Source organism: Pygoscelis adeliae, unplaced genomic scaffold, assembly GCF_000699105.1.
Source record: "Pygoscelis adeliae isolate BGI_AS28 unplaced genomic scaffold, ASM69910v1 Scaffold597, whole genome shotgun sequence".
NCBI classification, from domain to species: domain Eukaryota; kingdom Metazoa; phylum Chordata; class Aves; order Sphenisciformes; family Spheniscidae; genus Pygoscelis; species Pygoscelis adeliae.
The window spans coordinates 32,965-60,856 of NW_008825148.1; the positions used below are offsets into that span (position 1 = coordinate 32,965).

Below are 27,892 nucleotides of genomic sequence, written 5' to 3' on the forward strand. Positions count from 1 at the left end.
GGCCGAGAGGTGCGTGACGGCTGTCACGGGCAGCGTTGCCGCCGCACCCGTCAGTGAAAATGAAGCTGGCATCTCAAAGTGTAGCTCTTCTCACTTTTCTTTCTTGTGTACGTGATTCTTTTCCTTTCTTTCCTTCTTTTTTTTTTTTTTCAGTTATTCCATAGACCGATGCGGGTGTTCCGATGTTTATTTCTTCACTGAAATTTCCAGTTTGGTGTTGCCTTTTTGCAGTTCATATACAGACGTTGGCTTACCATGCGCTGTATCTGAAGATGGCAACGTTAAGCATCAGTTGCCCCCAACCTTTTATTCCTTGATGTATTTTCTCCTGTGGTTGTTGTACTAATTTTATGGTTGTGGGAGGGAAAATCAAAGCACAAGACTAAGGAGGCTTTGTTTAAGAGCAAGGTGCTTAAAATGAGTAACTGTGGCTTAGTTCTTGATCTCTGGCTTAATGTTTCTTTTCCTGCTTTACACTGTGTTGTTGGCTGTTGCCGTCGCATCTGGTTGATGGAGACCAATTCAAATTTAGTATTAATAGTCGTGGAACTGTGAGCTCAGTTCCTCTGAACAATTCTGGCTTGCAAGTAGAGCTGCTTGTTATTAACAAAGAATTTATGTATTTCAGCATGAGCTAACCTGAATTTTTTTTTTTAATACCGTTTAAATACATAATATTTAACATATACATTAAAACACAGAGAATACAGAAAATATAGTTGTATAGTGTGAAGAGGGGAGACACGTTAGGAGAGTGAACAGGCTCACAACATTCAATATGTCTCAATAGCCTTACGAAAATGAGGTGTAAACAGAACAGGGCGTCAGCCAAAAGGGTGAGATTTAGGTTGAGAAGGTGCTGAGCGGAATGGTAAAGTCCTCCTTTACTTGAAGCATTTTCAGTGAAGCTGATGAGGAGAGCTTCAAGGCTACTTGGTGGTCAACTCCGTTGTCATTTGTCTTTCTAAAGCCCATGCCCCTCTGTGCAGGGAGGTAGAAAGATTTGAGAGACAGCTGGCAAAGCATGAAAGAGGTAGGGGTGTGGCATGTTTTCAGAAACTGGAGTTTCTGAAAAGCTCTTGCTTTTGTTCGATGTAACATCTCCATGTAATTTGAAAGTTAGAGTAGACTGATGTCTTCTAAACTCTGAATAGGTAAGTCCCAACTCCCAAAATGTTTTGTGGCTCACTGCCGATTATTGCCAAACTTCTAATTGAAAATAGGTTATATGGTTTGGAGGCCAGCTACAAATCTGTGTAATTATGGAGTGTTCTGTCATGTTTTCAACAGCTGGACAGTTCCCTGAACGCCAGCTGTGACTGAAGAGCCTTTTTTAAAAAAATCTTGTGTGTTCTATGAATTGTTATGCAGGGAGTTATCTTTCATATTGTTTTTTGCTGGAAAAAAATGTTTTGAGGTTCAAGAGCATGTTAGGCATATGTGGAGTATCACCATGTTAAAATGTCCAAGCATCAGCCTTGCTCCAAAAACTTGAGTTACTAGGCTTTCGAAATCAGCACATTGAACTATTCTGACAAACCTATTGAAAGAACAAAACAAAGCAAAAAAAAAACCAAAACCCCAAACCCAACCAACCAACCAAAAAACCCCAAAACAACCCAATCTCAAAAAACCCCCAAACCCAAATTTAAAGTATGAGTTGAAACTTCTGAATTGAGAGATTTGTGTGAAAAACCAATGTTTTAAAAGAAAGATATGCTCTGGTCCATAGCTGTGTTGCTACAACTATTGTAATAATTCAAACTATACTGTCAAACTATACTGTCATAAAAGTATACATTTGTCAATTTAATGATTCAGTGATTGTAATTTTTCCCTCCATGTTTGACAGGTAGAAAGGCCTTTTTAATAGTAATTTGGAGAAGTACCTGTTTTCTGTACTAATGTTCAGATAAGGAACCTGCAGTCACGTCCAGCTATTTTAGATCCTCTAAACTCACAGGTATATATATTCATAGAATCATAGAATATCTCAAGTTGAAAGGGACCCATAAGGATCATTAAGTCCATGTGTTGATGGATACATAGTGCAGGTTAGTTATTAAGTCACTGAACATAGAGTGTTTGTCTACTATGGGATGTAAATTGCCTGAGTGCTTCATTTTAGGAAAGGGCTAGCCATCTGAAAAGAGGGCTTAATTGCTTAATACAGATACTGTTGCATTTGTGACAGGGGGACCAAGTACACTGGTAAGCAACTAAAACGGTGGAAGAGGAGTGATGACTTTAGGGATTCTACATGTTTTGCTTGCATTATTACTTTTTAGATCGCTCTTTCACAATGGTATAAGTAACAAACGGGGGATCAGGGATTTCTGGTGTCAGGTGTGGCAGAGAAGAATATCAACAAATGCATCGGCTGTAGAAAGGATTAAGTGGCAAAGAGTTACCCTTAAAATCAAACAAAAGCATCATCTTTGATAGCTTTTATTTTCTGGAGCAGGTGTGCCTTTACATTTATGCAAACTTATTCTAGGGAGGGGAAGACTAATTTTCCACTGGGAAGTTTTCCTACTTCTTTTAATGTGGATTTTCTGATGCAAAATCTCTAAATTGTGGTAACTAACATTAAATATGTCATGTAAGCTGTAATATCACATGCCTGTCCTTTTGAGTTTTGTAAGTAGTTGTAACGGTTACCTGTATTAGAAAATGTAGGTTTTACTGCTGTGTATACACGGTGCAGAAGTACTCACTGGTGGCTACCGGACAGCGACATCTCTCTTTACATTTTACAACTCTTTATATTTTACAAATCTCTGAAAAACTTTCTAAGAAGTCACAAGTGCCCATGAAATCAGATATCTTTTCCTTTGGGGTTGTTCAGTGCTGACGTGGCTTCGCCACTTGGGGTCCCTTTCAGAAAGGGTCCTGTCACGAAAGCAATGTTTGCTTGTTATCGGAACAGCGATAAGGCTCCCATGAGCTCTTTTTGCAGTGTAAGAATGTGAGGCCTACATATGTAGTTGAATGTAATACTGTTCCTGGGGTTTAGTGATTCCAAATAATGGATTGGCTTTCATAACTACTTTGAATTGAAGTAAGTTTGTTTCTGACAAAGCAATGATGACACAAGGATGACTTTCATGAATGTTCTTCAAAGGTCTTGCAGCTCCGTATCGGTGAAGTACGCAGAGGATACTAGTCATGGACATTTACAAATGCTTTTGATATAGTTTAGATTTTATGCTGTTAAACGTAAGATTCTTACAGCTTCCAACATTTTTCAGATCCAATGGCTGTCCCACCATCATACAGTGACTTGGGAAAGTGTGCCAGGGATGTGTTCAACAAGGGATATGGTAAGTAACGTGAATGTGGTTTGATAACCTTTCATATTTTTTCTTAGGCATCTTGAAAATGACAATAAAAACATTAGTACCCCAGAGATCCCCTAAATACCTTGTGGTAGGAATTCAGCAGAGGCCCGAAGCATCTAGCCCCTTCTGAATTTGAACTTTAGACATGTATCATGAAAATGATGCAGTAGGCAAAGGGTTAGAGGGGAAAGTTATGAGTTTGACCTTAAGATGCACTCCAGAACAGTCTCTGGAGAATGCTGCATTTTTTACCTTCCAATTTTTGTATTTAGAGGCATTAAATCAGGCAAACTCACGTAGATTGCCATAGGGGACCATATGTGGCAACAAACAGGCTCCTGAGGTAGAATGACCTTTATGTTAATCAGAACAGCCTATTGTCATAGCTATAGTGGAAATAATTTCACAATATTTGCATTCCTCTTCAAAGAATTTAAATGGAGAAATTCTGATATTAGTCCCTTTTCTGGGAGCAGTACTAAAAGTGTTGATGATTTTTATCTGGTTTTGTGAGTGTGTAATAAAGATTGCATTTGTATCCCAAACCCATATGCTACATAAAATTAAAAAGAACTCTGGTCTGGTCTCTGCCACCCTGGAGTTCAGGCTTTGCTAAAATTCAACTCAAGTTCCCTGCTTTAGCGTCAATTGTTTCAGGCTTTTCTACTCTGTGCAAGGGCCAGGTATTTCCAGATTATTCATAGCAGATTAGAAAGAAAAGGAAGAAAGCAACGCTATCTCTGTATATGGCACTGGTTGAAGTAAGTTGAAACATTTTTCTTGGAGAAGGGGAAAAGAAAAATTCCTGCCCTGCAATCAGAAATATAAAAGTAAATTGAGTAAATCAGAAGAAATGGTAACTGTATTGATTGGTCCCAGACTGCAGGTAGCTACGGAAGGTGGAGATACTTGATGATGGGTGACTGTTATGAATATAAATTATGAGGCCACCCACTTTGAATTGTCAAAATTCCTTCAGTCATTCCTCAGTAAGATCAACAACTGTTGAAATATGAAAATAGGCTGTTTCAGGTCAGTGTACCCTACCTGCTGTACTTTGGGTGTGTTGGAAATAAGCCTTGCTTGTATATTGCGGTGAAACAGACGCTGTGTACTCTTCTATTTTCAGGATTTGGAATGGTCAAATTAGAGTTGAAGACCAAGTCTTCCAGTGGGGTGGTAAGTACTGGGGCTTTCAACATCACCAGCATTGCAGTGGAAGGACAAACTCCAGAACTGGTTGGTCGTAATAACTTGCTAGCAGGTGTTGCTTCTCTCTTTCAGTTCTCGTTTTAAAACCTGTAGCTGACTGAGGTATTTCTATAATGATGTGTGGAACTGATGTAGCAGTACTTTTTTTCCTGTGGCATGCAAGAATTTTCACACATTTTGTTGTGGACATGTGGCTTTCCTCCCTGTTCCCATTGACACATCCCAAACATGAGTTTCTTTACCCTAAATAGCTCTCATTTCTACTTATGAATGCAATTGAGTTTCTCTGCTGCTGTTGTTTTTTTAGAGGATTTTGAGTCCAGACTGACTTTTTATCCAAAAGGCCAAGGGGCAAATAAGAGCCACGGTTTAACTTAACTTCATTTTCACTCATCTCCACCATGCTTACAATGCAAGACTTAATTAAAACTAGCATTTTATAGACATTAATTAAGCCTTAGCACTTCAGGGAACTAGAATATACTATGATCCCCACTTTAATGATGGAGAAGCGGAGCTTCCTCATGATTTCACAGGAGAGCTGGCAAAACCAGGAATAGTTTCATAATTTTGGTCTTTAACCGCAGGCATATATTGTTTACTAGATAAGCTTATTCCTACACTGAGTCTCAGTTCTGTGTGTGCTACCACTTGATGCTGTTCTGGTTGATAAGCTGTGCTACTTTTTAGCCTACTTTATAACCGTATTTGCCTTAGCTCCCTCCTTCTCTTGCATTCTTACCAGGCAAATGGTGTGATTCCTTTTGTATTACTGTATTCTGTCCCAGTTGAGCTTTTGATGCATTGCGCACCAGGAACGTGTAGGCACGAGAACTATGTGGTCTCTGTACTGTGACCGCTACCAGTTACTGACATTTCACGATATGCATAATTTTCCTGGCTGGAAGTTTTGATTCTCAAATGATATGATAATGGTTAATTATACTGTCTTCTGAATGTGGCGGAACATGAACAACCATATTAAGTTCTAAAATGGGCTTTTCCTTTTCCATGCAACTTTTGTGTTGGATGTTTATCCAGCTGGTAAGAATAGTGACTGTTTTGGCATGTTGGCTCTTTATTGCTTTGTCTAGTGAGGTTTTCTGTGGTGCATACTGTCGTTCATAAACTGTTCCATTGTTTTTCATCATGTTATCATCCACGTCATGAAGTTTGACTGTGTCCATAGCTCTTAATCTGCTGTATGATCCATGTATGTAAAGCCATTTGCAATCTTTGTCCAACAATCCACAATAAGAACACTGTAAAAACAGTAGGAGGGAAAACAAGATAGATACGGTATTGATACAGTTGTTTGTTGCTTCAGGTTTTGTGCTTGTTAGTGTTTCTAATGAGCGTTCTGCTGCAACAAAATGGTGTTTTAGGGATGGAGACGAGGTTAGGAACAAAGCGTGAGATCTGATTTGTACTTGGTACTAATAGTACCTCTGATTGTTATGATACAGAAATGTTTTGGGTGTTTTTCCTGTGGACTTAGAAAACAACAATGGTAGTGTCTATTGGTTATAATGGTTTCATAGATTGCAAGTGGTTTGGCCTAGTAAGTGCATGGCGTTCCTGAAGATGCCAGCCACTGTAAACCAGAAGGTCAATGAGAAGCTGAGCTTGACTGCTGATTCAGACTGGAGTGTGATAGGAGCCAGAATGAGTTTGATTTTCAGCTACAAAAAATTCAAGAAATGCTTCTACACGAGTTGGTTTGATGAGACATCTCCAGTTTAGACAGTTAAAGATTGATGGCAGCAGATGCTGACTGTGTGCCTTCTGCTTCCAGAAGCAGATCCAATTCTGACACCTGGCAAAATCCTTTGGCTTTTGATCCTATGACAGCGCAGGGTTTTTTTCCTTTGGCTGTAAGAAAAGCATTTTACAGTCTTTCCTCTGCTTGGTGTGAGAAACAAATCAAGCCTTTTTAATCAGTTACCTGCCCTAAGATCAGAAGAAAGTTACTTCTGAATTCTGATGCAGGTTTGAAATGTCTTTACACTGAATTTGTGGAAGTGACATTAGAGCAGTGTGTCTTAAAGGATAGTGTAACACATCCTGACTTGCGTCACGTATTTTTGTTAGTTGGCTAGATGTGTTATAAAACTGCTGTGCTGTTGTAGTAGTGCATTAGCTCGAGTAAGTGTCTTTCTCCCTGCAACCCCACCCCCGGTGTGTAAGGAATGCTACCTGGCTGGACTTCCCTGGCACTTCAAAACCATTTAAAGACAGGCTTTGTACACTCTGCAAAGTCCAAAATTGTGAAAGTAATGTACGCAGCATCCAGGAATACTGTCCTGGAATGAGACGGATCTGGAAAGTCAGTGTTCCAAAGCTTTGATGTGTTGGCAATGGATACTGCCATGTCTTAAGCACTGTATCTTTCAATATTTAAACTTCAAAAGAGGTGTAACTTGGAAATGTAGTGGCAGATTAATTATCTTTCTTCAAGGAAAATATTTGAGAGATGAGGACAACTGAAACGAGATCAGTTCTCAGATGCTTCTTAAAACCTAGCTCGTACACCTTGAGCTTACTGCTGCAAAAATATGCCTACTCACTGCTTTATACTCTATTCTGCATAAAACACTGAGTAGGCTACCTCTGAGTTATTCCAGGAGGAGAGATGTTTGTTGAGATTTCAAGTCCCCTAAGTAACAGGAAGCTCTGATGTGTGGGGGACTGGCCAAGCAGCATAGGACAGCATGTTACAAAATACGTATTATACAAAATTCACAGTTGTTGGTTCAATTACAGTAGTCAGTGAAGGACCAGCCTGATGGAGAGATGTCAAGGTGCCACTGAAGTCAGGTTATTTTCTGATACTGTGAAGGAGAAAAGGTCTACAATTTTAAGGTGCCTTACGAAGGGGTGACCTACCTTGTAAAGTATAGTTGCTGGCTGAGGTAATGACAGAGAAGTTAGGTTGAGGGAGAAGGTACTAAAGTCATCAGCATCGTATATGAAGAATCTAAAAGCGACAACAGTATAAAGGGTAGGGGGAACAACAACGTTAGGGTGCAGTAGTCAGTGTGAAAAGCATCAGTGATGACCATTCTCCAGAAGACATTTTCACTGCTGAAAGGTGGAAAGAGAAAAAAAGAATAAAAAGGAAGAAACACACGAGATGTTTGGAGAAATGCAAGAAAAACAATCTTTTTTTTTTTTTTTTTTTTTGCTATTCATGTAGCAGTGTAAGTTGGATGTAGGATTGCTTTTCTTAAGGGAGAATGGACTTACAGAAGGACTATAATAGGTGCTATCTCATGCACAATTGGGACAGTACTGGTAAGATGATAAAGGGAATTAGAGGAGATTGTGAGGAAAAATCCAAGAATACAAGCAGCTTTGTATCCCAAGCGCGTATCTTTTTGTATCTGAATATGGATCCATGTGAAGGTCCAGAGCAAGTTGTCGAATGTTGAAATAACAGTGGCCACTTTGGAGCGGAAAAAAGTGGCGGAAAAAGGTTTTTAGTGCAGGGGAGGTTGGTGGATAAGTTAGGAAAAAAGTGCAGTAAAAATTAGAGGTGGGGAGCAGGTAATCAAATCATGATGCAGATAAAAAGTAAGTGAAGATGTCGGGTCTTTGTGTAATAGTGCTTTTTCCAACCTAAGCAAGTTCCAGGGCTCTATCAGCACACCTCAACAAAAGAAATATCCAGAACAGAGATGCCAAAAGGAGTAGCATTTTGTGATGCAAAAATAATTATTTTTGGTGGGGATAGGGAAGAGGAGGAGGATTTTGAGGGCTCTGTCAAGAGGCCTAAGGGTAGTAAGTATGAGTGCTGGCACTTGACAAGTGGAAGAACTGAATGTAATTAAATATCAGAGTGCTGAAACTGATATTATGCTCTTGGCAGGAATTCACTGCAACTGGTTCTTCCAACACAGACACAGGCAAGGCTTCAGGCAGTCTAGAGACCAAATATAAGATCAAAGACTATGGACTTACATTCACCCAGAAGTGGAACACAGACAACACATTGGGAACAGAAGTTTCCATGGAGGATCAGGTAAGAGAAAGTAGATACTCTGAAAATGTTTCTGCAACTAGTATGAGAAAGTATTGAGTTGAGCAGAAAACATTGAAGAGTGAAAGTTGCACAAAACTGTCTGGAGTACTAAAAAGAAGGAAGTTATGTATACTTGTAGAATGCACAGACTGAGAGCATCATGAATTTTGGGGGTGTGGGGTGCAAGCATTCCCACATCAGTATGGTGCTACGTAATGATCCAATGGTACCGAGTTATTGCACTTACGGGCATGCAAAATTAGCTAGCTGGTTGAATGAATATCACTATTATCACTCCAAATAGGAGTTTTTGTTTAAAGATGCACTCTAGCTATGTAGAACTGTCACTGCTGCAGTCATGCAGGGAAAACAAAAGAGGGGTCTCGTAGTTTTAAATGCTCTAATACATAAGGACTTAAGTTTGGCTGCCTTGAGATTGAATATATTTTGAAAGGTTGAAGAGAAAGATTAGTGTTTGTAGCTTGGCACTGCTTACACAAAGGGTTGCTAGCATACAGCACTCTCAAAACAGACAATTCTTTTTCAAAGTAATAGCTTTATGCTTTTCACTTAATGCCTGAAGCGTAAGGTAATGGTGCCAAAGGAAGTAAAAGTTTTGTGGTGCCCTCCACCACGTATGGCCATCAATTTTTGTAGTTACGGTTTTGCACTTTTACCTGTGCTTTAAAGTGGAAAATGCTGTCCAGCTCAACACAAGGGCGGGAAAGCTGAGGCAGGTATGCAGTTTGGCCTGTGAAGTAGTACTGTGTTTCAAAAGAATACCTGTAGATTCTGAGAGATTCTTGAGCTACCGTGTGGATTGTTGGAACTACAGGGAGCAAACATGAACTAAACAGTTTTCTTTCTTTAACATAGTTTCTCAGTTTTCTTGTCAATGCTGGATTTGAAATCTTCTGTAATAACGTATCTACAAAGCGTGTGCTGTTATAGGGCCTCATTGTGGGGAGAAAAAGTCCAAATTTTAATCCCTCATCACAGCACCTTCAGACTTTGTTGTAAAACATGTGGGAGACATTATGGTGTGTTTCGTCTTCTCTTTAGGCAGGAAGTAGAGCTATAGTAGTGGAATATAACAAATCATGTTTCAGCAGAGTTCTGAGCAGACGTCTTTGTTTTTCTTTGCAGTTGGCTGAAGGATTGAAGGTGGCTCTTGACACTACATTTGTACCAAACACAGGGTAAATATTTTCCATTACCTTTATCAAAGGAGTGCTAGTCCCATAACTGTCAATTAGAAATGCTTGTTCTGGTCATTGTGTAAATGCTTAAAATTTACTGTAGAATATTCTGCAGGCACTGTAGAATATTTTGAAGGCAATGGATAATACCGGGCTCAGAAGGACAAGGTCTGCTAAAAATGATTCCTCAGCTCTTTGGCCATTGGCAAATTTGTTGTTTTGCAGTAGGTATTACATTTTTGTAACTCTCTCCTCAAACAGCTAGGTCTTACATGGAGCACTTAACCATGTAACCATGTACCATCTTTGGCATGGTGTTGACGGTCCTACTGCTGTCAACTCAGTGCCTTAAGAACACAAAGCAAAACTATTTTTTTTCCTGATGCTTTCGGGCAGATGTCTATGTACAACTGAATGAGGAGGTAGAACCGCATAGGTATTATGATAGGCAGTGGAATAGCACTTTTTTGTCATTCTCAATTATCATGTATTTTTGGTAGGCAGTAGAGCAAAGGAGGATTGTTTATGTCTGGTTAATGCACAAAGCTTGAGACTGCTTTGTAAATAATTGCTGGTATTTCTTTATTGTTGGGGAGAGCCTATCACAAAATTCAGAGTTTGAAATACTGCTTGGATGTAAGAAATGAGAAACTAAGTCAAAAATGAGGCCCCAGGCCTGGGTATGAGTGACAGGCAGCACGGTGTTCTGCTGTGTCTTCAGTGGGAGAGAAAGGAGGCTGGGGAGAGGATTAAGGAGGTGATAAAATTTTGTCTCAGTTATGTTAAGTTTGAATTGGTAGCAAAATGAGCACGAAGATGCGTTGGAGAGAGAGGAAGAGGCTTCTCCAGAGGGACAGAAAAAGGCTGACTAAGTGGATGATGTCTGGAGGATGAGGAAATTTGTTTTCTATAGAGGAGACTGGTAGCCAGCAGTGAAGAAGGAAGGAAAGCAAGCACTGCACATGAAGAAACAGTGGAGAGAACTGAGCAGACAAAAAGTCACTGAAGGACAGAAAGGCCAGCTATTGGTGCGGGATGTCATGGGTGTTCCTGAAAGAAACTGATGATGCCGTAACGCATTGCACTCACTTGTGGAGAACAAAATTTGAAACCTGATGGGTTTTAGAGCATTAAGCAGAAATGCTTTTGTCTTTTTTGCTTCTTGAGGATTTTAAGGAGTTTGAGATGGAGGAGGAAAAAGTGGCACCACCTAAATACACATAATGCCAATATTACCCTTATCCCATGCCCTCTTCAGCAGCTGTTATTGTTAAGTTTTGAGTAGGCATTACAGTCATTTAATTAACTGGCCTTAAGGGACATACATACGTGAATAAAACTACATATAATATACATACTTGTATACTACCGGGGATAAAATGGCATGTTTCTCTCTGCAGGAAGAAGAGCGGAAAGTTGAAGACCTCCTACAAAAGAGAACATGTAAATCTAGGCTGCAACATAGACATTGATCTCTCTGGACCAACCATCTATGGCTGGGCAGTGTTGGGCTACGAAGGCTGGCTTGCTGGCTACCAGATGGCCTTTGATACAGCCAAGTCTAAGCTTTCGCAAAATAACTTTGCCTTGGGATATAAGGCAGGAGACTTTCAGCTGCATACTAATGTGTAAGTATTATCTGAGCCTAGAAAAACATTATCGGAGGAGCCAAACTAAATGAATAGTGAGCATTAACGGAGTTAGGTGAAAGGTGGGTGGATGGAAGGGGATGCTGATTTGTTTTGACATAATTTCTATTTGGTGTTTTCATCTTCAGTACAACTAAAGCAAGGGCAACTTTCCAACTCTTGGCTGTCTAATGAGACCTTGTTTCAGGGTAATTTTGGGTTTTCTGTATATACGATAGTGGCGTAAAGGCACTTTATGTTAATTTGGAGTTAAAATCTGTGAACTTTAACTTCTATTTTGGCGCTAGATAAAAGAGTCGTCAATTAAGCTACTGTACCTTGCCCCCTTCCCCACCAGACAGAAAGCTGCTGGCTCAGAAATGCCCAAGGTGGAAGAGAGAGGTGTGTGTTGCATTGTGCTTGAGTGTTTCCAGCTGTCATCGCAGTGTAGCTCTAGTCTGACATTCAGATGCTCTGAGAGTCTTTGAAGATGGTGTATGTAAACAACTGCAATGCAGTAACATTGTTTTCAGTCTCATCGTTCCCATAACTGACTTAAGTCTCCTTCTGGATTTGTCCCTTTATGTGTTATCGCAGGCATGCTTTCTTAACTTAAGACAAGCAAGCAAGTTATCCGGTTTTTTTTTTTGTCAGAACCTCAAACCATAGGTCTCAGCTGTTGGAAAGTCTTGTTCCATTCTGCAAGCAAAACTTATGTTTTGGGTAAAAAAAACGTGAGCAGGAATCTGCCAGCTCCAGAGATGAGCATGGGTCCAGGGAAGTATTGGAGCTCTTGGTTCATTTTAAGAGATAATTATCAAATGATTGTGGGGAAGGGTTAATCTAAAGAGTTGTTACTATTTACTAAACAAGGCAAGGCTTGACACACTTGCATCTATTACAAACAGGAATGATGGCACCGAGTTTGGTGGGTCTATTTATCAGAAGGTTAATAATAAGGTTGAGACATCAGTCAATCTTGCATGGACTGCTGGCAGTAACAACACACGTTTTGGTATTGCTGCCAAGTACCAACTGGATGAGAAGACTTCCATTGTGGTAAGAATTTTGTTACAGGAATGAGTATTTCAAGCTCCCTTAAATACTGAAAATTTGTGGTATGAAGTAGTTGCTTTAAATAGTTACTGAGAAAGTATAGTAGATGGCAAACTGTGGCTTCTGTTGTGGTTCAAATTTAAATTGGGACCTCAGAGGTCGTATTTGTAAAACGATGGGGGGGGGGGGGGGGGAATCTAAAGAACTGGTTTGTCCATGGTGAAATAGTCACTAATCTGACTAGTGTGCTTGGAGCCTATGCAAAATGTGTTTCCAAAAGGTAATGAGAGGATGCAGTATCCTTTTAGTTCTCTAAGTCTTATCTAATGCATAGTGTAAAACTGTACTATAGTAAAATGATAGTTCAGCTGAGCTTACAGGCTTCTCCTAACAATCAGTTAACCCTTGAAAGTCATCTGAGGTCCTGAGATAAGTGTTGTTGCTGATGCTTGCAAATTCTTGCAGAAATGTTAGGGGAAAAAAAAAAAGGTTTAAATAGTGAGAGAGAGACAGAAGAGGTTCAGGAGACAAAACATGTCCATGGGGAAGCGATGGTGAATAAAAGTAACTATGTGTATGTTCTAACACTAAGAACTGAAGCAGCAAGCATTTGTTATGCTGCAAAACAAGAATTAGTTCCAGGACAAGTCAGCCAAAATTAAAGATGTGACATGCTATTGTAAACAGCTCAAAACTTAGTAATGCAAAGATGGGTTTGCATATTCATATATTTATTGCTCATTAAGAAAAAAAAAATCACTACTAAGCAATTTGTGAACAGGGGTCTGTGACCAAGACAGACTTCGTTGGCTACTAAGGGACTGTCATAACTAGCCCCTTAAAGGATATAAAGAGACAACGTGGGGAGCAGTGAAGGACAGGGTGCCATTTTCTGTAATGGGTCACAATTTAAAGGAAAGATTGGAACTATGACTTAAGCCTGTTACAGCTTAAGCTGGAAGCTCTTGAGGAGAAAAGGAAAAGATTGGAATATGCCTCTGCTAGAGGTTAGTCTACAAGCAGCTGAAAGAGTTAATGCATAAGCCACCTTCTCAGGGCACTGGGACAATTACGTCTGAATATTTGTACACAGTGTATAAATATTGTGATCTCTTTTTTCCTGTAGGCTAAAGTGAATAATGCCAGCCTGATTGGAATTGGTTATGCTCATGCCCTCCGACCCGGTACGTAAGTCCAACTGGTAGCAGCAAATAGTATTAGTACTACACTATGGGTTATTTTACTGTCATCTCTTGAACAGAATACATAAACAAATTAGCTAGAAATCTTACATAGGCTCATGGAAGTAAAGGCTGTGTACATACAGAAGTTCCTATAGCAACTAAGACATTTTAGTGAGGCTTAAGTACTTGAGGAAGAGCATTGGATATCAGTGTACGAAGGGTCTTATTGCTTGCTTTCCTAGGTGTAAAGCTGACCCTTTCAGGCTTGATTGATGGCAAGAATTTCAGTGCTGGAGGTCACAAAGTTGGGCTGGGATTTGAGCTGGAAGCTTAATGCAGCTTTAAGTAAAACAACAGGTGGTGCTCTGGAAGATAAAGGAAAAATGTACCCAGTGTGTTTCGGCCTTAATATTACTCTGAAATTTCAAGAAGTGTGAACTTTCTACTCTTCCAAAGAATCATTTTAACCCAACACTGAAGTCCAGAGAGCGCCAGCACATCAAAGGAAGATACTTGAAGGTATGCATGGAAGTTGTGATGTTTGTGCCACATTTCACTTCAGTTTCCCGTATTTTAAATCTGTTCCTAAAAACAGATGAAAATCCCTCCTCTCCCCATTATTGTATTGTATCCTGCATGTCCTGTACTTCACAGCCTTTTATAAAAGGTGGTCTCTGTGCTGTAGTGGAAAGTTGGGCTTACATCAGAATGAAATAAATTGGTCACAGTTGGAACATAATGGTGGTGTGTCTTGTCTCTCAGTAAGGTTCAGAAGAGCTATGCTCCACCCAGCTCTGCTTTTTTTTTTTGGTGCAACTTTAACATGGTTAATGGATAACCTGCAGATACTTTGTTGAACTAGACGTGTACGCTGAAGGTTTCGTTCTCTGTGGTCTCCAGAATAACATCCTTACACCTCTCATGTTTTAGAGACCTGCACAGTGAAAGCAGCTTTTTCATTAAAATGTTATTGAGGGTATCAAAAAGAGCAAACCAAAAGTTTACATGTTTTAGATAATTTCGTTCCCATATAGAAAACAAGTATTAGGTAAGTACAACCATTACACTTAAGGAAAAAAGTGCAAATCAGCAAAGTTAAGAAATTAAGTTCACAGTTCAAGTATATTAGGAAGGTGACGTCTACCAGTGACTGTGCAAGCTGATTGCATGCGTTGTCCATTGGTCATTAGAAAGCCTAAAAGGCAGCAAAACCACCACATGTGATGCCTAAGGGAAGATACATCAGGACAGAGAATAAGAATATCTGCTGTCTTAAGGCACAATTAAGAACTTTTTCCAAGCAGTTAGAACAGGCATTTCCTACTGTATCTTTGTGAAAAAAGTGTCCAAGAGGTGGATACTGAAAGCTAGACCATGTGTATCACATAAGCAGTAGGTGACAGTAGAAGGAGGCACTTGAACTTCCCTTCTCAGAGGCAGCAGCTTTTCACAGTTGGCTTCCTGAAGTAGCATGTCTTCAGAGGCAACCGAAGTGATTTTACATCTGGGTTTGTTCTGGACTGTTTGTTTCCTCTACCTGAAGCTGCAGCCAGCTCCAATCTAGAGCCTAAAGAATAAACAGTTAGAACTACGAAGTTCAACACTAGCTTACAGTTGAGATTTCTCCAGAATAAAGGGGACGCAGTTTAAAAGATTCAAAAATTTTACTGTGAACAAGTTGGTCAATATAGTTTCATGATGAACGATGCAACTGCTGCAAAGGAAACCCTCAAGCTACTTACTTTCTCTAATATTTTACTTTCTTTTCAATAGTCTGTTTCATTAAATAAGCATCCCTACCCACCAATGTATTGCCACTCCAAGACCATCCCAATTTTAAGAGTGCAATTTTGCAGTATTTTTGTACAACAGCAAAGCGCCTTCCCCTATCCTTTATTGTTTGGCACAACTTAAATCCCCAGCACATGGCTCCTGTTCTCAGCAAGTAGGGAATATGTCAGTCAGTTCAAGTGGAGGAGTAGGTGCTTTCTATCTGCCACAACTACTCTCTCCTTCTCCAAAAGAGTCATGTGCAGATTTCTATTAGCCATATTACTTATCGGTGGCAAAGTTACACATGCAGAAGTTTGAAGCCGTGAGCTTCCCCAGTCTGTTTATAGAAGAATATCAAATATGTTACCATGAAGCTCTGCTCCTGATCCTTCATTGTGTCATGCATCACATTTTCTAGTTGGCTACAGAGTTTCTGTGATTCCAGCAGTAGCTCCTCACTGAAAAGGACAATTATTACATAATTATTTTCCACAGCAGTTTTGTTTAAAGAGATGCTGCCTCTACCTTTAAGAAGTATTTCTGGCAGGTATGCTGCAGAGCACTGAAGAATTAACTTTTACCAGTCAGCTCATAAGCTAGTAAGTCATATTGCAACTAGGAAAGTCGGTGGCATCCCCAGACTTACGGGGACAAGGGAAAGGAAGCGCGTTCCAAGTTGGAGTTGGGTTCTTGTTATGTGGAGTCACTGTTGCTAGAGAAAAAGTTGCAGAACAACCTATAAACTAAAGGATTAAGCAACATACAAATAAACAAACTAAGGTCTGTCATTCCAGCTGGTGACCCAGTTCGTTTAAGCAAGCCAGAACTACACGTGCTTGATTATAGCAGCCTCTCCTTTATGATACAGCTCAGCTACTATCACCTTGCATGACAAGTCTCCAACAATTCCCGTTGGCAGTGTACTTGAAGTGAGCCCAACCATTCCAGATAAAACAAACGCTTTATTATTGAGGCAGGGGGAAGTGAAGCTATACATTATTCCCCATTTTTCATAAGGAGGATTCACAAGCCCCAGGAAGTCCAGCTACTAGGTAGAAAAGGCTGCTGACAACGGAAGCCAAACACAAAGTGTAAAATGTGAGAAAGCCTGTGTGTCATTATTTCACAAAGCAGGAGCCCCAGCTTTGTAGTGCTGGCATTAGCAGCTACAGAACTCCAAACTTTGCCTCACCTTCTCCTAACAGATTCTGATAAATTGTAGGTTCCAGAAGGGACCTGCAGCAGCAGCTGACCAGGGCTACCAAGACGTGATGTGTTCATGCTCTCTGGACTGCCAGTAACAGGACCACGTACTTTACTCTGAAGAAAACACAGAAGATTCAGATTGCAATTATTTCCACCACTAATTTCCAACAGCCAGGAATATGAGACAGCCTGGAACTTGGCTTTAATACTAATTCAAAATAAGAGAGAACCATAGGACATACTAAATTTACTATTAATTATTTCAGTAACCTGTGCTACAAACCATATTTTCAGGTTAAATTGGAGGTTTATTTTACTTACACAAGCAATTTTTAGCAAGTTCCACAGTTCTTTCTGTCGTTTCTCCTGAAGCCTAACAACTGTTTCCTCATCTTCATTCATCAGATTCATCACTTTCTCCACTCTGGGGAACAATTCCAGTGCCTTCTGCTTGCAAACTACAGTTTTACTATTAAAAAAAAAATCAGATCACACATGGGCAACTGCAGCGGAGGAACATTTCTGAAGTTTCTTATTTCCTGTGACACTCTGGGATCTCATTAGCTGTATGCACTGGTTTTTAAACCGCTAGAACAAAACCTCTTGCTGAAAGAGAAAATGCTTTCAACCCTCAATAAAAGCCGACTCTACAAAGCTCACCTGAGCTGAGCATAAATGACTCGGACTTTTTTTTCAAAGGTCTGGATTGCCTGTAAGAGCAGTCGTACTATTTCTTGGCTGTCACCACTTGTCCTCTGATCTGGAATGAGAGTCAGAACATTACACAGAAAGGTAGGCTTATAGGACAGAGTGAGAAGATTCTTAGCAGCTTGTTTCCACTGCTTCTTCAATCCTGAAACATCCCAAGTTCAGGGCATGCAAGTTTGACCAGGATGAATTGCACTAGATTTTAGCCGCCTTCTTCAAAATTACGAGAATTGGAAAGCAGAGTTGGTAGGGTGGGTTTAATGCCTTGGGGCTGTACAGCTGCTCAAAGGAACAGCTATGTCTTTTCATCCTTCCCACACAGAAGCAGCAGCATATGCTTGCAGCAACAGCTTGCTCTGAGAAGAGCTCCAGAGGAGTTTCAAGAAGAGCTCAGAAGGTGCCAAGAAAGCAAGGCTGGCATAGTTTAAAACTGACTCCCTGACTCCCCTCTTCAAAAATGGGCGAGTCCAGTAGAGTCCATGTGCAGCTAGCATATGGGCAGGCCTAGAATGCAGAGAGTTTTCTCAGTGCTCATTATTGCATCTCCGAAGTTACTATCCACACAAAGCAAGCTGACCTTGAGCTAAAATGTCTTTTACCTCTTGGCTTCTCTCTCAATCTCCGGTACAGCTCTCTGGCTTGTTCTTCTCTAGAAGAAAAAGGCACAGAACACAAAGGACTTCTCTAGAACCTAAATTATGAACAAGTAGTTCAAGAACTCAAATCTTTTATATGTCTGCCATTTCAGACTAATGACAGGTAAGGAGTCAAAAACTGTCTTTTTGTGCCAAAGTCCTCCCAGTCCCCCATAATTTGGGCTGAAGAGACAGCACCTTCATTGTCCTGCAGTGAATAAGCTTAGCTAGCAATACTCCTGCATCTGAAGTTCAAGGTAGTTCAACTCACAAATCCTCCAGCGTTCCTCCTTGTTTACGACCTAGTGGGCTTCTCTGCAGGTCCACAATGTCTGTCTGCAGGGCCATCATCCTCTTCACTAGCTGATCCACATCATCCTCCTGAAAGCAGGGCAGAACATAAGCAATGGGACAGTCTCATACTAAGAGACACTACCACTCACACTGGCTCTTCCTTTCTCATTCACATTTCTAAACACATCTGCAAGATGCAAGCAGCAGCCTTGGACAAAGACAAATGAGAATATGAGTAATTTCAATTCAAGGAAATTAGCTTGGTGCTCTGGGATAAAACAACTTCCAAAAATTTTTTGATAAAAAAATCAGCCTGCGACAAGGAGCCATTGAAGGGTCTGACTTTGTAGTACATGTACTGCTAGTTCCCAGGCCATCATGCTTCCTTTTCCTTGGCTATTCCAGATGTCTCATCCTATCCATCACCGCTTTTCCCCTTTTACCTCAGCACACAACCACATCCACACCCGGCACCCCAAATTCTGCTTTTCACTTGAACTCGTTCACATGCAGAAGCTGCTGCTTGTTAGACAGTCATTCTGCCCTCTGCCTCATCCCAACAGAGGAGGACCAAGTGTTGGAAAAGAATAAGATATCGACTAGTCACCTTTCACTCCTCATCTGGGAGCGATGGTCCTTGGCCCTACTTACAGGGGTTACACTGTTGTGTCAAAAGGCTGAATGCCTTACTGGGAGCAGGTGCGGAATGTGCACCAAGAATGGGAAATCGTTGCCTTTTCAAAATTCAAGACTGATGCTTAAAATTCTTGTGTTCAATCGTCTGATCATTCACTTTCCCATTCAGTTTAACCTATGTTCCATATCCTCTTTTCAGCTATCCTGGCTCCAGGATTGGGTTAGCAGGACATCTGAGTGCAACCACTGCAAAATCTCCTCTCGCATTCCCCAAGACCTCCGTTTTTCCCCTAAGCCTTACAAATACAGTGAGCTTCACGAAGTACTGGCAATGGACAAAAATGGTGCCACCCAAACCAAGGCAATGTGACACCTGGAATCAGCCCAGACACAAGAAGTTTCTATTTAAGGGAGGGCAATGAAGAAAAAAGAAAAAAAAAGAAAAAAAAAAAAAAAAGGAATGAAAAACAAGCCTCTTTTTCTTTAGGATAAGCAGTTAGATTCAGAAACATACCCGCCCACAAAGTTCCACAGCTTGCTCCATCTCTTTCCAGGCAAACAGCAGCTTCTCAGAAGCTACAGGAATGAAAGAAGAGTGATTGCTTTTCTCAAGTTCATACAGGAAAAGGTAGATACTCTGTGGGGATAAGAGGCTTAAAAAGACCTCTGTTTGCCAGATGCTATACTCACTAATTCCAAATTCAATCTGCTCTTTATACTTCTCCAGATCGATTTGGATGCTTGTTTTAAAGAAGTCCAGCTTTGCTTTCAGCTGCTGGGAAAGGGAGGCCATAGAATTCTTCATCTTTGAGAGGGTACTATTGTAACGCAACAGATTCATCCTGCATGGACAAGAAGGTCTTATTACCCTCCCAAACTAAAAACATAGACTTCCACTTACATCAAAAGTAGATACTTCAGAGTGTAGCAGTGAGCACAAAAGCAGTTGTATCAGAGGATGGAACTCTCAGCTTTTCATTAATTGTTAACGGCTCCACTCATGGGCTTCCCCATTCCTGTCCCTTCCCTTTCACCAGGGAACAAAGGCAGAGATAAGTATTCTAGAGAAACTGCCACCGTACATGGCTGCTCGCTGCCCCTGCTGAAGCCGGTTACAGTCCTCTTTCAGCATCCGGATTGTGTGCCAGATCTGACCCCACACTTTCCGCAACTGGAAAAAGTGGAGATTCTTCTTTGGATCCTGAACTGGAAACAGAGAGGGGGGGGGAAACGTACGTATCAGCATGAAGCCTAAAAGCCATGTTATCACATGACAAAACAGACCAAAACATCACTCCTTTGAGGGGCACGTTACCTCTTGCAAAGCCTATAGTTGGCTAACCCCTATGCAGCTTCCCCAGTATATCAAAATCAAACACTTCCTTTCCTCAGTTATTTTAACAAATTGAATGAATGCTATGCCAGTCCATTCTACTGCTTCTTCAGTCCCAATATGCAAAAGCTCTCTTTACTCTTTGCACATGATACAGACCACAGAACACAGGCAGCCCTCTCAATGTGGACAACCTCTCACATTCATGATAGAGAAAGTCCTTACGGATGCAGTCAACACTTTCTGGATGAGGACGCAAGGCAACCTGAGCCTCATAGGCAACTTTCTGGTTATCGAAGAGGAAGAGGAGGTCTGTGTCTGCAGCTGCAGTATCATTCACCTGCAGAAGACAAAAGACCCAACTAGGTTTTCTCAGAAAAAGCAAGCCTCAGTAACACCATAAACAGAATGCTCCTCCTCAGCCAAAAACTGAACACCAAAGGCAATAGGGTGCCTATTCTGCAAGGGCTGTTAGGTCTGTGTGGTTATTATGACAAAAGCCTGCCAGAACAGCAGGGAATGCTGTGCTCCCAAAATGACAGCAGTGCCTGCTGATTCACTCAACAGCAAGGAAGGGAGTATCCAGACTCACCTTGCTATCAGCTATATGTTTAGTGGCCAACTTCTGAGAAAACAATGCAAGTCCAGCTTCCTGCAGTAGCTCCTGGTCCTGTTCTGGGATTCCCGTATCTGACTGGATCCTGGCCTTCACAGTCTGCAGAGTCTCCTCCTCTGTCACAGGGTAGGTGTGTACAGTTCCCGTAACCATGTTCAAAACATGAAGCAACTACAAGAGTAGTAGCGTGACATGAGAAGGACTGAAGATATATTGGTCATGTTTGAGCAGAGATCCCAGGACTGAGACATTGGCCACTGATAAACTGTTCAAAGCACTTGCAGGGCTCAAGAAGTCACTTTGCAGCTACTTCATAACATTATACCAAAGTCCTTGTCCTCCATCAACTGGAAGAGAGGCCACATGGCAATTAAACAGCTTCAGCCGCAGAATCCTCTACCAGAACATGGAACCAAGCACATACACAAGCTATTTGCTACTCCCAACAAGCTCAGGGAGTATTTGTCCTCAAAGAAGCAAGAGGAAAGCACCTGTCACTAGCTGTCAGGAGACAGCTAAATGAGATTCTGTGCTGCTGCTCCTCCTCCTAGGTCTATGACTCAAGCCTTGTCTCTCATGGGCTACAGGCAACTGCTCTCTGGAAAACTTTTCAAGGTAATACAGACCCATTGCTCACCTTCAAGTTCAAAATGTCATCCAAAGCTTTGAAACACCCATAGGGTCCATATGTAGGATCTGTACCTCTCTGCCGTGGGTGCCACATTAACATGAGTTGCAGCCATTTCTCCAGCCTCCCAGCCAAAACACTGAAGGATCAAAACAAGAAGGGGATCAGAAGAGGTAAAAGTGCATTTGCAGTCACCATATGGTCTGGTCTCTGCAGGAGGACTGACAAACAACTTCCCCCCTCCCCCCCCATCACAAATGCAGTGATTAGAAGGCAGAAACAGAGACTCAACTACACAAGTCTCACAAGAGACACAAGCATTGTTTGTGTCATGCACTCAATTTATTCACAGATTAACATGGTAAGGCATATAATATAAACCTGGTCCTTTTGCAGAAGAAACAGTTTATCCCAGCATGGCGTAACAGATTTCTAGTCCTCACCTGTTTAGATTGTTCGGGCAGGGTAAACTGCTAGAAAATTTGACTTCTCCAGATAAGTCTTCTGAAACGACAATATCCAGCTCACTCTTCTGTCGCACTTTTGTATGCCTAATGAATTCAAGCAAGTACAATGGTGAAATAATCACCTGCCTTTCCCAGCCCACATGTTAGTAGACTCTTAAAGCTACTCTTGACAGATGTAATACAGATGCCTCTTTGGTTTCTGCTACCTGCCCTGCAGGAGTCAGTCCTGATCCCAAAGAGCAAGGATCAGGAATGCTGAACTTGCTCAGGTAGGTCAAACTCCTGTGAAGGGAGTCAGTCTCCGTAAGGGCAAGAAACATAGGGTCACTACCTTAAGAATCAAGGGACCACAATTCTACTTCCTGTAAACAGGACAGTCGCATTGCATGCACTCTTCTTATCACCTGGCCCCAGCTCACTCACCATTGCACTGGCTGCCAGTTGGGTAGGAATGGTCGGAAGCCTGTAATGCACTCAAAGGCCAGTGTTCCAAAGCTCCAGTAATCCACCGTCACAGTGTACTTCTGCTGTTCCAGCAGCTCTGGAGCCTGAGACAGTTTACACACGCATGAGACAAAGCCACCCGTCTCTTAGCTCTCTCTATCCCTTAAGAGCTCATTAACGTTTGTACAACAGATTAAAGACGGTGCTGAACGCTCTGCCTCTCACAAGCTTTGAGATCCTCTCAGAGTGAACAGCAGAGGTTATTGGCACTCCTGCTTCTTATTTTTAACAGACATAGCTAGCAGACACCCAGTGTCAGCAAAAAAACAGTCACCTTTGCCAGCTGCAGCACCCCAAACGCACCCCATACCAGCACAAGTACTTCATCCCAGCCCAAAACCTGATAACAGTTAATTCTATCCCACTGCAAAGTGGTAGCTGCTCTTCTAGCTGAATTCCTTCCTTACCAAGTACTGTAGAGTCCCAACAAAGGATGTGCATAGGCTACCCTGATCCAACTCCTTAGCATAACCAAGGTCAATGATTTTGTGTATTAACTGAAACACACAACAGAGAATAAGAACACTAGAGAGAAGTCCTGTTAAAAGCACACCATACAGCAGAGAAAGAAAAGGTTCAGCTCTTCAAAGGTATGCAGGAAAGGTGCCAACGAAGAGATGGAAGTGGAAATGGGAGGCTCCTGTAGATTCCTAAAATCACAAAGTATGTGAAGTTGTCATTGGCTTGATACGCACAGAGCTGGAGCCATTACTGCTAATTCAGATCTTTGGTCAATCAGTAGAGTCTGGTTCTTTCCTTAATAGTTGAAAGTCAAAATGTCAGGTGTTACTGGAAGTCTAATACAACCTTTCACCTCAGCTACATGCAGAATACTGTTCATCTGACACACAGATCTGAGTTAGCTGTTGTCCTGGGTTGAGTGCTCTTGCAGAGGGGACCACTGTAACTGCATGAAGCACATGCACGCTCCTCTTACACTTACTTGTCTGTGCAGGCAGAGACACATGGTTCCTGCTTACCCTTTGCTCTCCTTGCTGAAGCACAATGTTCTCTGGTTTCAAGTCTCTGTGGATGATCCTGTTCTCATGAAGGTACCTGAGAGCAGAAGCTGAGACACAGAAAAAGCCACTTTTAAGAGTGTAACTAACAGTACCTAGCATGAGCTCAGTAAGGATGCATTTCTACCTAGTGTAAGCATGGCTTTTGGGTCAAACCTTGTACAATCAAACGTACAGTGAAACACCAAGTGCAAGATGAAAAGTCGGTGTCAAACACAGAGTTTGCTCTCTGAGTCTTCCCTCATGCCCTTCTTGTAAATTGGAATAACGCTGCCTAGCTTCAAGTCAGCAGGGACCGACCCAGACTCCCAAGACCTTTGGTAGATGATCAAGAGGGGGTCCTGCCATAACATCCACCACCTCCTTCAGTACTCTGGGGTGAATCCCATCAGGCCCCATAGACTTGTGAATATTCAGCTGATACAGCTGGTCCCTGACAATTTCAGTGTCCACAAAGGGAAAGTCACTGTTCCCGCACTCATGGTCCTCCAACTCAGACCTTGGGCTGCCCGGTCCCTTATCAGTATTATTAAAGACTGAGGCAAAAAAAGCAGCGAATGTCTCCGCTTCTTCTTCATCCCTATTAGTCAGATGACTATCTTCAACAAGTATCACTCCAATGTTTTCTTCAGACCTCCTCTTGCTATTAACGGACTTTAAAAAGTCTTGTTGTCTGACACAACACTGGCCAGTTTCAACTTTAATTGAGCTTTGGCCTTTCATGTCTTCTCCCTGCATATATGAAAAACAGCTCTGTGATCTTCCTGTGAAGCCTGATCTTGCTTCCAGAGATCATACGATTTCTTTTTCTCTTGAGCTCCATGAGGAGTTCCCTGTTCAGCCAAGCCAGTCTTCTGCCCCACTTGCTTGCCTTACAACAACTGGAATTGCCTGCTCCTGTGCTTCTAAAAGGTGTTCTTAAAAACTGACCAGCACTCACGGACTCCTAAGCTCTCACAAGCAGATTCCCAGGGTACTCTGCTGAATAGCTCCCTGAATAGCTTGAAGTTTGCTCTCTTGAAGTCCAGGGTAGCAACTCTACTGTCCTTCTTTCCTCAGTACACTGAAAATCTTAAACTCAACCATTGCACGGTCACTGTGGCCAAGACAGCCACCTATCATCACATATCCCACAACTTCTTCTCTATTCACACATAGCAAGTCTAGGAGGGCATCTTTCCTAGCTGGCCGAGTACTTGTGACAAGAAATTACCTCCCACAAACTTGAAGAATTTCCAAGACCTGCTCGTCACAGCAGTATGATATTCCCAGCTGATGTCTGGGAAGTTGAAATCTCCCACAAGGACAAGGGCACCAATCCAGAAATTTCTCCTAATTGCCCAGACAATAACTCATCAGTGCTAACATCCTGGCTGGGCAATTGAGTGGCTATACTCAGCTTTTCTTTACCTATCTGTTTCTTCAACGGTCTTAACCTAGAATCCAAAAGCTGCTCAAGCCAAACACTTCGTTCTGTCCTGTCCACAAGGTGTTCTTCTCCCCATTTCACCTGCAAAATTCTTCATAGGAAATTTCTACACAACATACTTTCTCTGCTCAGAACCACTGAGACCCCACAACTGGCAGATTGATGAATTCCATCTATACTAGAAAGACAAAAATCTCATCCTAAGAATACATAAAGACAGAATAAATGCCCTCTATTTTCTCACGCTTGCTCAAGGTAATAGCTTAATAGATCTCCCCTCCTGTGGATAAAAAGAAAAATCATGGTACTAGGAAAAACAAAAACTTGGCAGCATTTCCAGTTTGTGCTTTTCGGCCATGACTCGGGCCTGAGCCAAAGGGACTCACTTTTCTGCTCTGAGACTTCGTGTCCCTTCTGACAGCATTGCATTCCCAGACAGAGCTCTCTTATTCAGTGCAAAATGATCCAGCTAGACTTTCAGGAGTTATCAACAATATAACTGTCCTTCTCCTGAAGGACAGCAACCCTAGGAAGACCAACTAGGCATGCACTGTAAGCGATCAGAAGAACAAGTTATATCAATAGTCGAAAATATTTCTTATCAGCTACAGTTCAGATCATACAATTGAAAATTTGGGTCTGTCCCTCTTCCCATACACACACAAGCACGTGAACACAAACTTCACTCTAAACATGATCTGCCCTTGTCTCTGGTCAGCACTCAGTATCATTTCCTGGTCACTAAGGAGTACAAGGATGAGGCAGCAGAATACAAATGCTCTGGGAACACAAAGGACGGGAGATAATGCCTAACAGCCACCCCTGCAGTAAAAGTAGTGACAAATGCACATTTATTCTCCATTTATTCTCTTGCCACAAGCTCATTTTCTAAGCATACATCTGCCCCAAACGCGCTTCTTAAATATCTCCTCTCTAAAGCCTTAGCACCTGTCCAGTTTTGCCTCAGCTGCAACTCAGTAAGATCACAACATAGCTTGACCAAAAAACTCCACCCCAAAAGTCTCTAGGCAGCACTTGGCAATCTTTGCACCAGGACTGCCTAAAATTCCACATAGCGGTTGCCCAAATGCTAATGGAAACCCACTGATGACACACACACTGAAGACCTGATGATCAACCGTTAAGCTGAGGGTGGACACCGATGTGCAACATAAACCAGAGACACTTGGCAAGTGTTCAGCTATCCGGAACCTTCCAGGAAACCCTGAGTGGCATTTTTGCTGGGCAAGAAAATCTGTCTCTACATTTTCAAGAACAAAAATCAAAGGTTGGCTCTCCCACGGGGAGGGCCGGCAGAGCAAGACAGGAAACAAGTATACTCTTCAAAGGTCAGTCTAAGATGGAGTCACTAAGGTCACTGCTGCATATCCTTAGAGTGGACTTGGCACGGAAAGGGCTTCCATAGTTCAGACAACTGAAGGTTGTCTACCACTTACCAATATCAGATAACAAGGTGAGAATAGCTTCTTCCCGCAAGCCACAGCAATTCTCCAGCTGATTCAGGTACTGCAAGAAAACAACACAGAATATAGTCTTTCCCTCCTGTATCCTGAGTGAGGCTCACAGTCCCACAAACTCTCACGGATGCAAGAAGTTCCAGTAACAGCAATGAAATTCTCTAGAGACACAAAACTCTATGGGATTGCAACCTCCGGTAGCGGCAATTAGAGCTTCAGGCCTTGGTCTAACCACATGGGAGGAGAAAAGAGTGGGTGAAAGAAGTCAGCGTCATCCCCATTCTCTTCTTTCTACTTGCTCCATCCTTCATAGCCACTTCCCCTGTGCCTGGCAGTATCAGCTCAAATCTCAGCTCTAAGCTCTGGGTTTTATCTACAGGCAGATTATAGCAAAGGATAGAAAAACAGTAAGATTAGAATTAACGTGTTATTTTTTCCTATGACAGATAGGAGTTAATCATTTTCAGGAAGGATATAGCCCACAGATCTACCCTGCCCTACGATGGTCTTGGCCATACTCACATCCTGTTGCACATCCCACACACATGCCCTCATCCTCTACGTGCAAACTCCTCACAGTGTCACTTGCAGCCAAACAAATACGAAAAGTTTCAGAAAGCACTTAAGTCTTCAAGAGCTGAACGTATTATCAAGGACCAACCCACCAAAACCTGTGGGTACCATGACAAGAATTAGGAGGCATCAGGATGTGAAAACAGAGGTTTTACAGGGAAACATTAATAGAAACCCTAGGATCCCCTGAGAAGCTGATCCAGCCCTTGGTCACCATCCCGGGGTCTCACCTTGCGGAGGTCTCCGCCTTGGCAGTACTCCATGGCCAGCAATGGCAAGTCATTTGGTGCAAGCTTCTGCATCCCTTCAGGGACATCACGGGCAGCCACCACATTGGGATGGTTCAGCCTGCGGAGTGGAAATGAGGCAAGTACACATGATGAGCGGAACCAGGGTATCACCTAAAAGACGATTCTTCTGCAACAGCTATGCAGTTTCACATGCTCGTGGTGATCACACAAAGTCCTACAAGGACATTAATCCTTTTAGAAACTGAACTAGTGAATTCTAAAGGTCTGCAATTCATCCATCCTTCAGGGACCTAGAATCATCCCAACTCCTTGCATTTCATGCACAGTCAGTGCGTTCCTTCAATGCACATGCACAACACATCTGCCTAGGAGCTACAGGAACATGCCTTGCGAAGGAGCGTGACGCAGCCTGTTGCCACCCTCCAGAAAAGACCCAAACCGCAATCAGACCATTGCATCCTACAAAATCAATCAAACGCCCCGAAGGACAACCCAGCACAGGCATTAAGCTAGGCAAAAGAGCAGCTACATGGCAGAACTGTTGTAATACTGAAGGCAGCGGCAGAAGCGCCGAAGAAGGAAGTCTAAGACCCAAGACTCTGACGAAACACAATGCGAGGTTTTCTTTAGCATGTACTTTTATGCACTTGCCCCCGTCGAGGGTCAGGCACCCTTCCGGAAGAGGCGGCGAGCGGCCGACA

General features: G+C 42.0%; 2 protein-coding genes across 4 annotated transcripts in view; one reads left to right on the forward strand and one right to left on the reverse strand.

The window, feature by feature from the left end:
- Positions 1-19: 19 nt before the first annotated feature.
- VDAC3 (voltage-dependent anion channel 3) lies at positions 20-14,378 on the forward strand. Of its 3 annotated transcripts, XM_009328286.1 has the most exons (10): positions 233-408; positions 1,861-1,963; positions 3,252-3,323; positions 4,471-4,520; positions 8,422-8,574; positions 9,721-9,773; positions 11,174-11,401; positions 12,310-12,460; positions 13,584-13,641; positions 13,884-14,378. In XM_009328286.1, exons 3-10 carry the CDS (start codon positions 3,257-3,259, stop codon positions 13,973-13,975), a joined length of 852 nt encoding a protein of 283 aa, XP_009326561.1. In that variant the 5' UTR covers positions 233-408; positions 1,861-1,963; positions 3,252-3,256; the 3' UTR covers positions 13,976-14,378. The 3 variants fall into 3 exon arrangements, with proteins under 3 accessions (XP_009326563.1, XP_009326561.1, XP_009326564.1); XM_009328288.1 differs by lacking the exons at positions 233-408; positions 1,861-1,963 and adding an exon at positions 20-107; XM_009328289.1 differs by lacking the exon at positions 1,861-1,963.
- A 75-nt stretch (positions 14,379-14,453) lies between these two features.
- IKBKB (inhibitor of kappa light polypeptide gene enhancer in B-cells, kinase beta) overlaps positions 14,454-27,892 on the reverse strand; it is a 14,142-nt gene continuing 703 nt past the window's right edge. The window contains exons 2-20 of the mRNA XM_009328303.1: positions 27,171-27,341; positions 26,347-26,416; positions 23,422-23,510; positions 22,849-22,938; positions 22,361-22,485; positions 21,914-22,021; positions 21,480-21,609; positions 20,819-21,013; positions 20,452-20,566; positions 19,976-20,099; positions 19,584-19,735; positions 19,408-19,469; positions 18,235-18,344; positions 17,928-17,977; positions 17,281-17,380; positions 16,942-17,089; positions 16,607-16,734; positions 15,782-15,872; positions 14,454-15,208 (exon numbers count right to left, since the gene is read on the reverse strand). Of these exons, the coding sequence (XP_009326578.1) occupies positions 15,140-15,208; positions 15,782-15,872; positions 16,607-16,734; positions 16,942-17,089; positions 17,281-17,380; positions 17,928-17,977; positions 18,235-18,344; positions 19,408-19,469; positions 19,584-19,735; positions 19,976-20,099; positions 20,452-20,566; positions 20,819-21,013; positions 21,480-21,609; positions 21,914-22,021; positions 22,361-22,485; positions 22,849-22,938; positions 23,422-23,510; positions 26,347-26,416; positions 27,171-27,341 (2,127 nt within the window). The 3' untranslated portion in view covers positions 14,454-15,139. The remainder of the gene's footprint in view (positions 15,209-15,781; positions 15,873-16,606; positions 16,735-16,941; positions 17,090-17,280; positions 17,381-17,927; positions 17,978-18,234; positions 18,345-19,407; positions 19,470-19,583; positions 19,736-19,975; positions 20,100-20,451; positions 20,567-20,818; positions 21,014-21,479; positions 21,610-21,913; positions 22,022-22,360; positions 22,486-22,848; positions 22,939-23,421; positions 23,511-26,346; positions 26,417-27,170; positions 27,342-27,892) is intronic.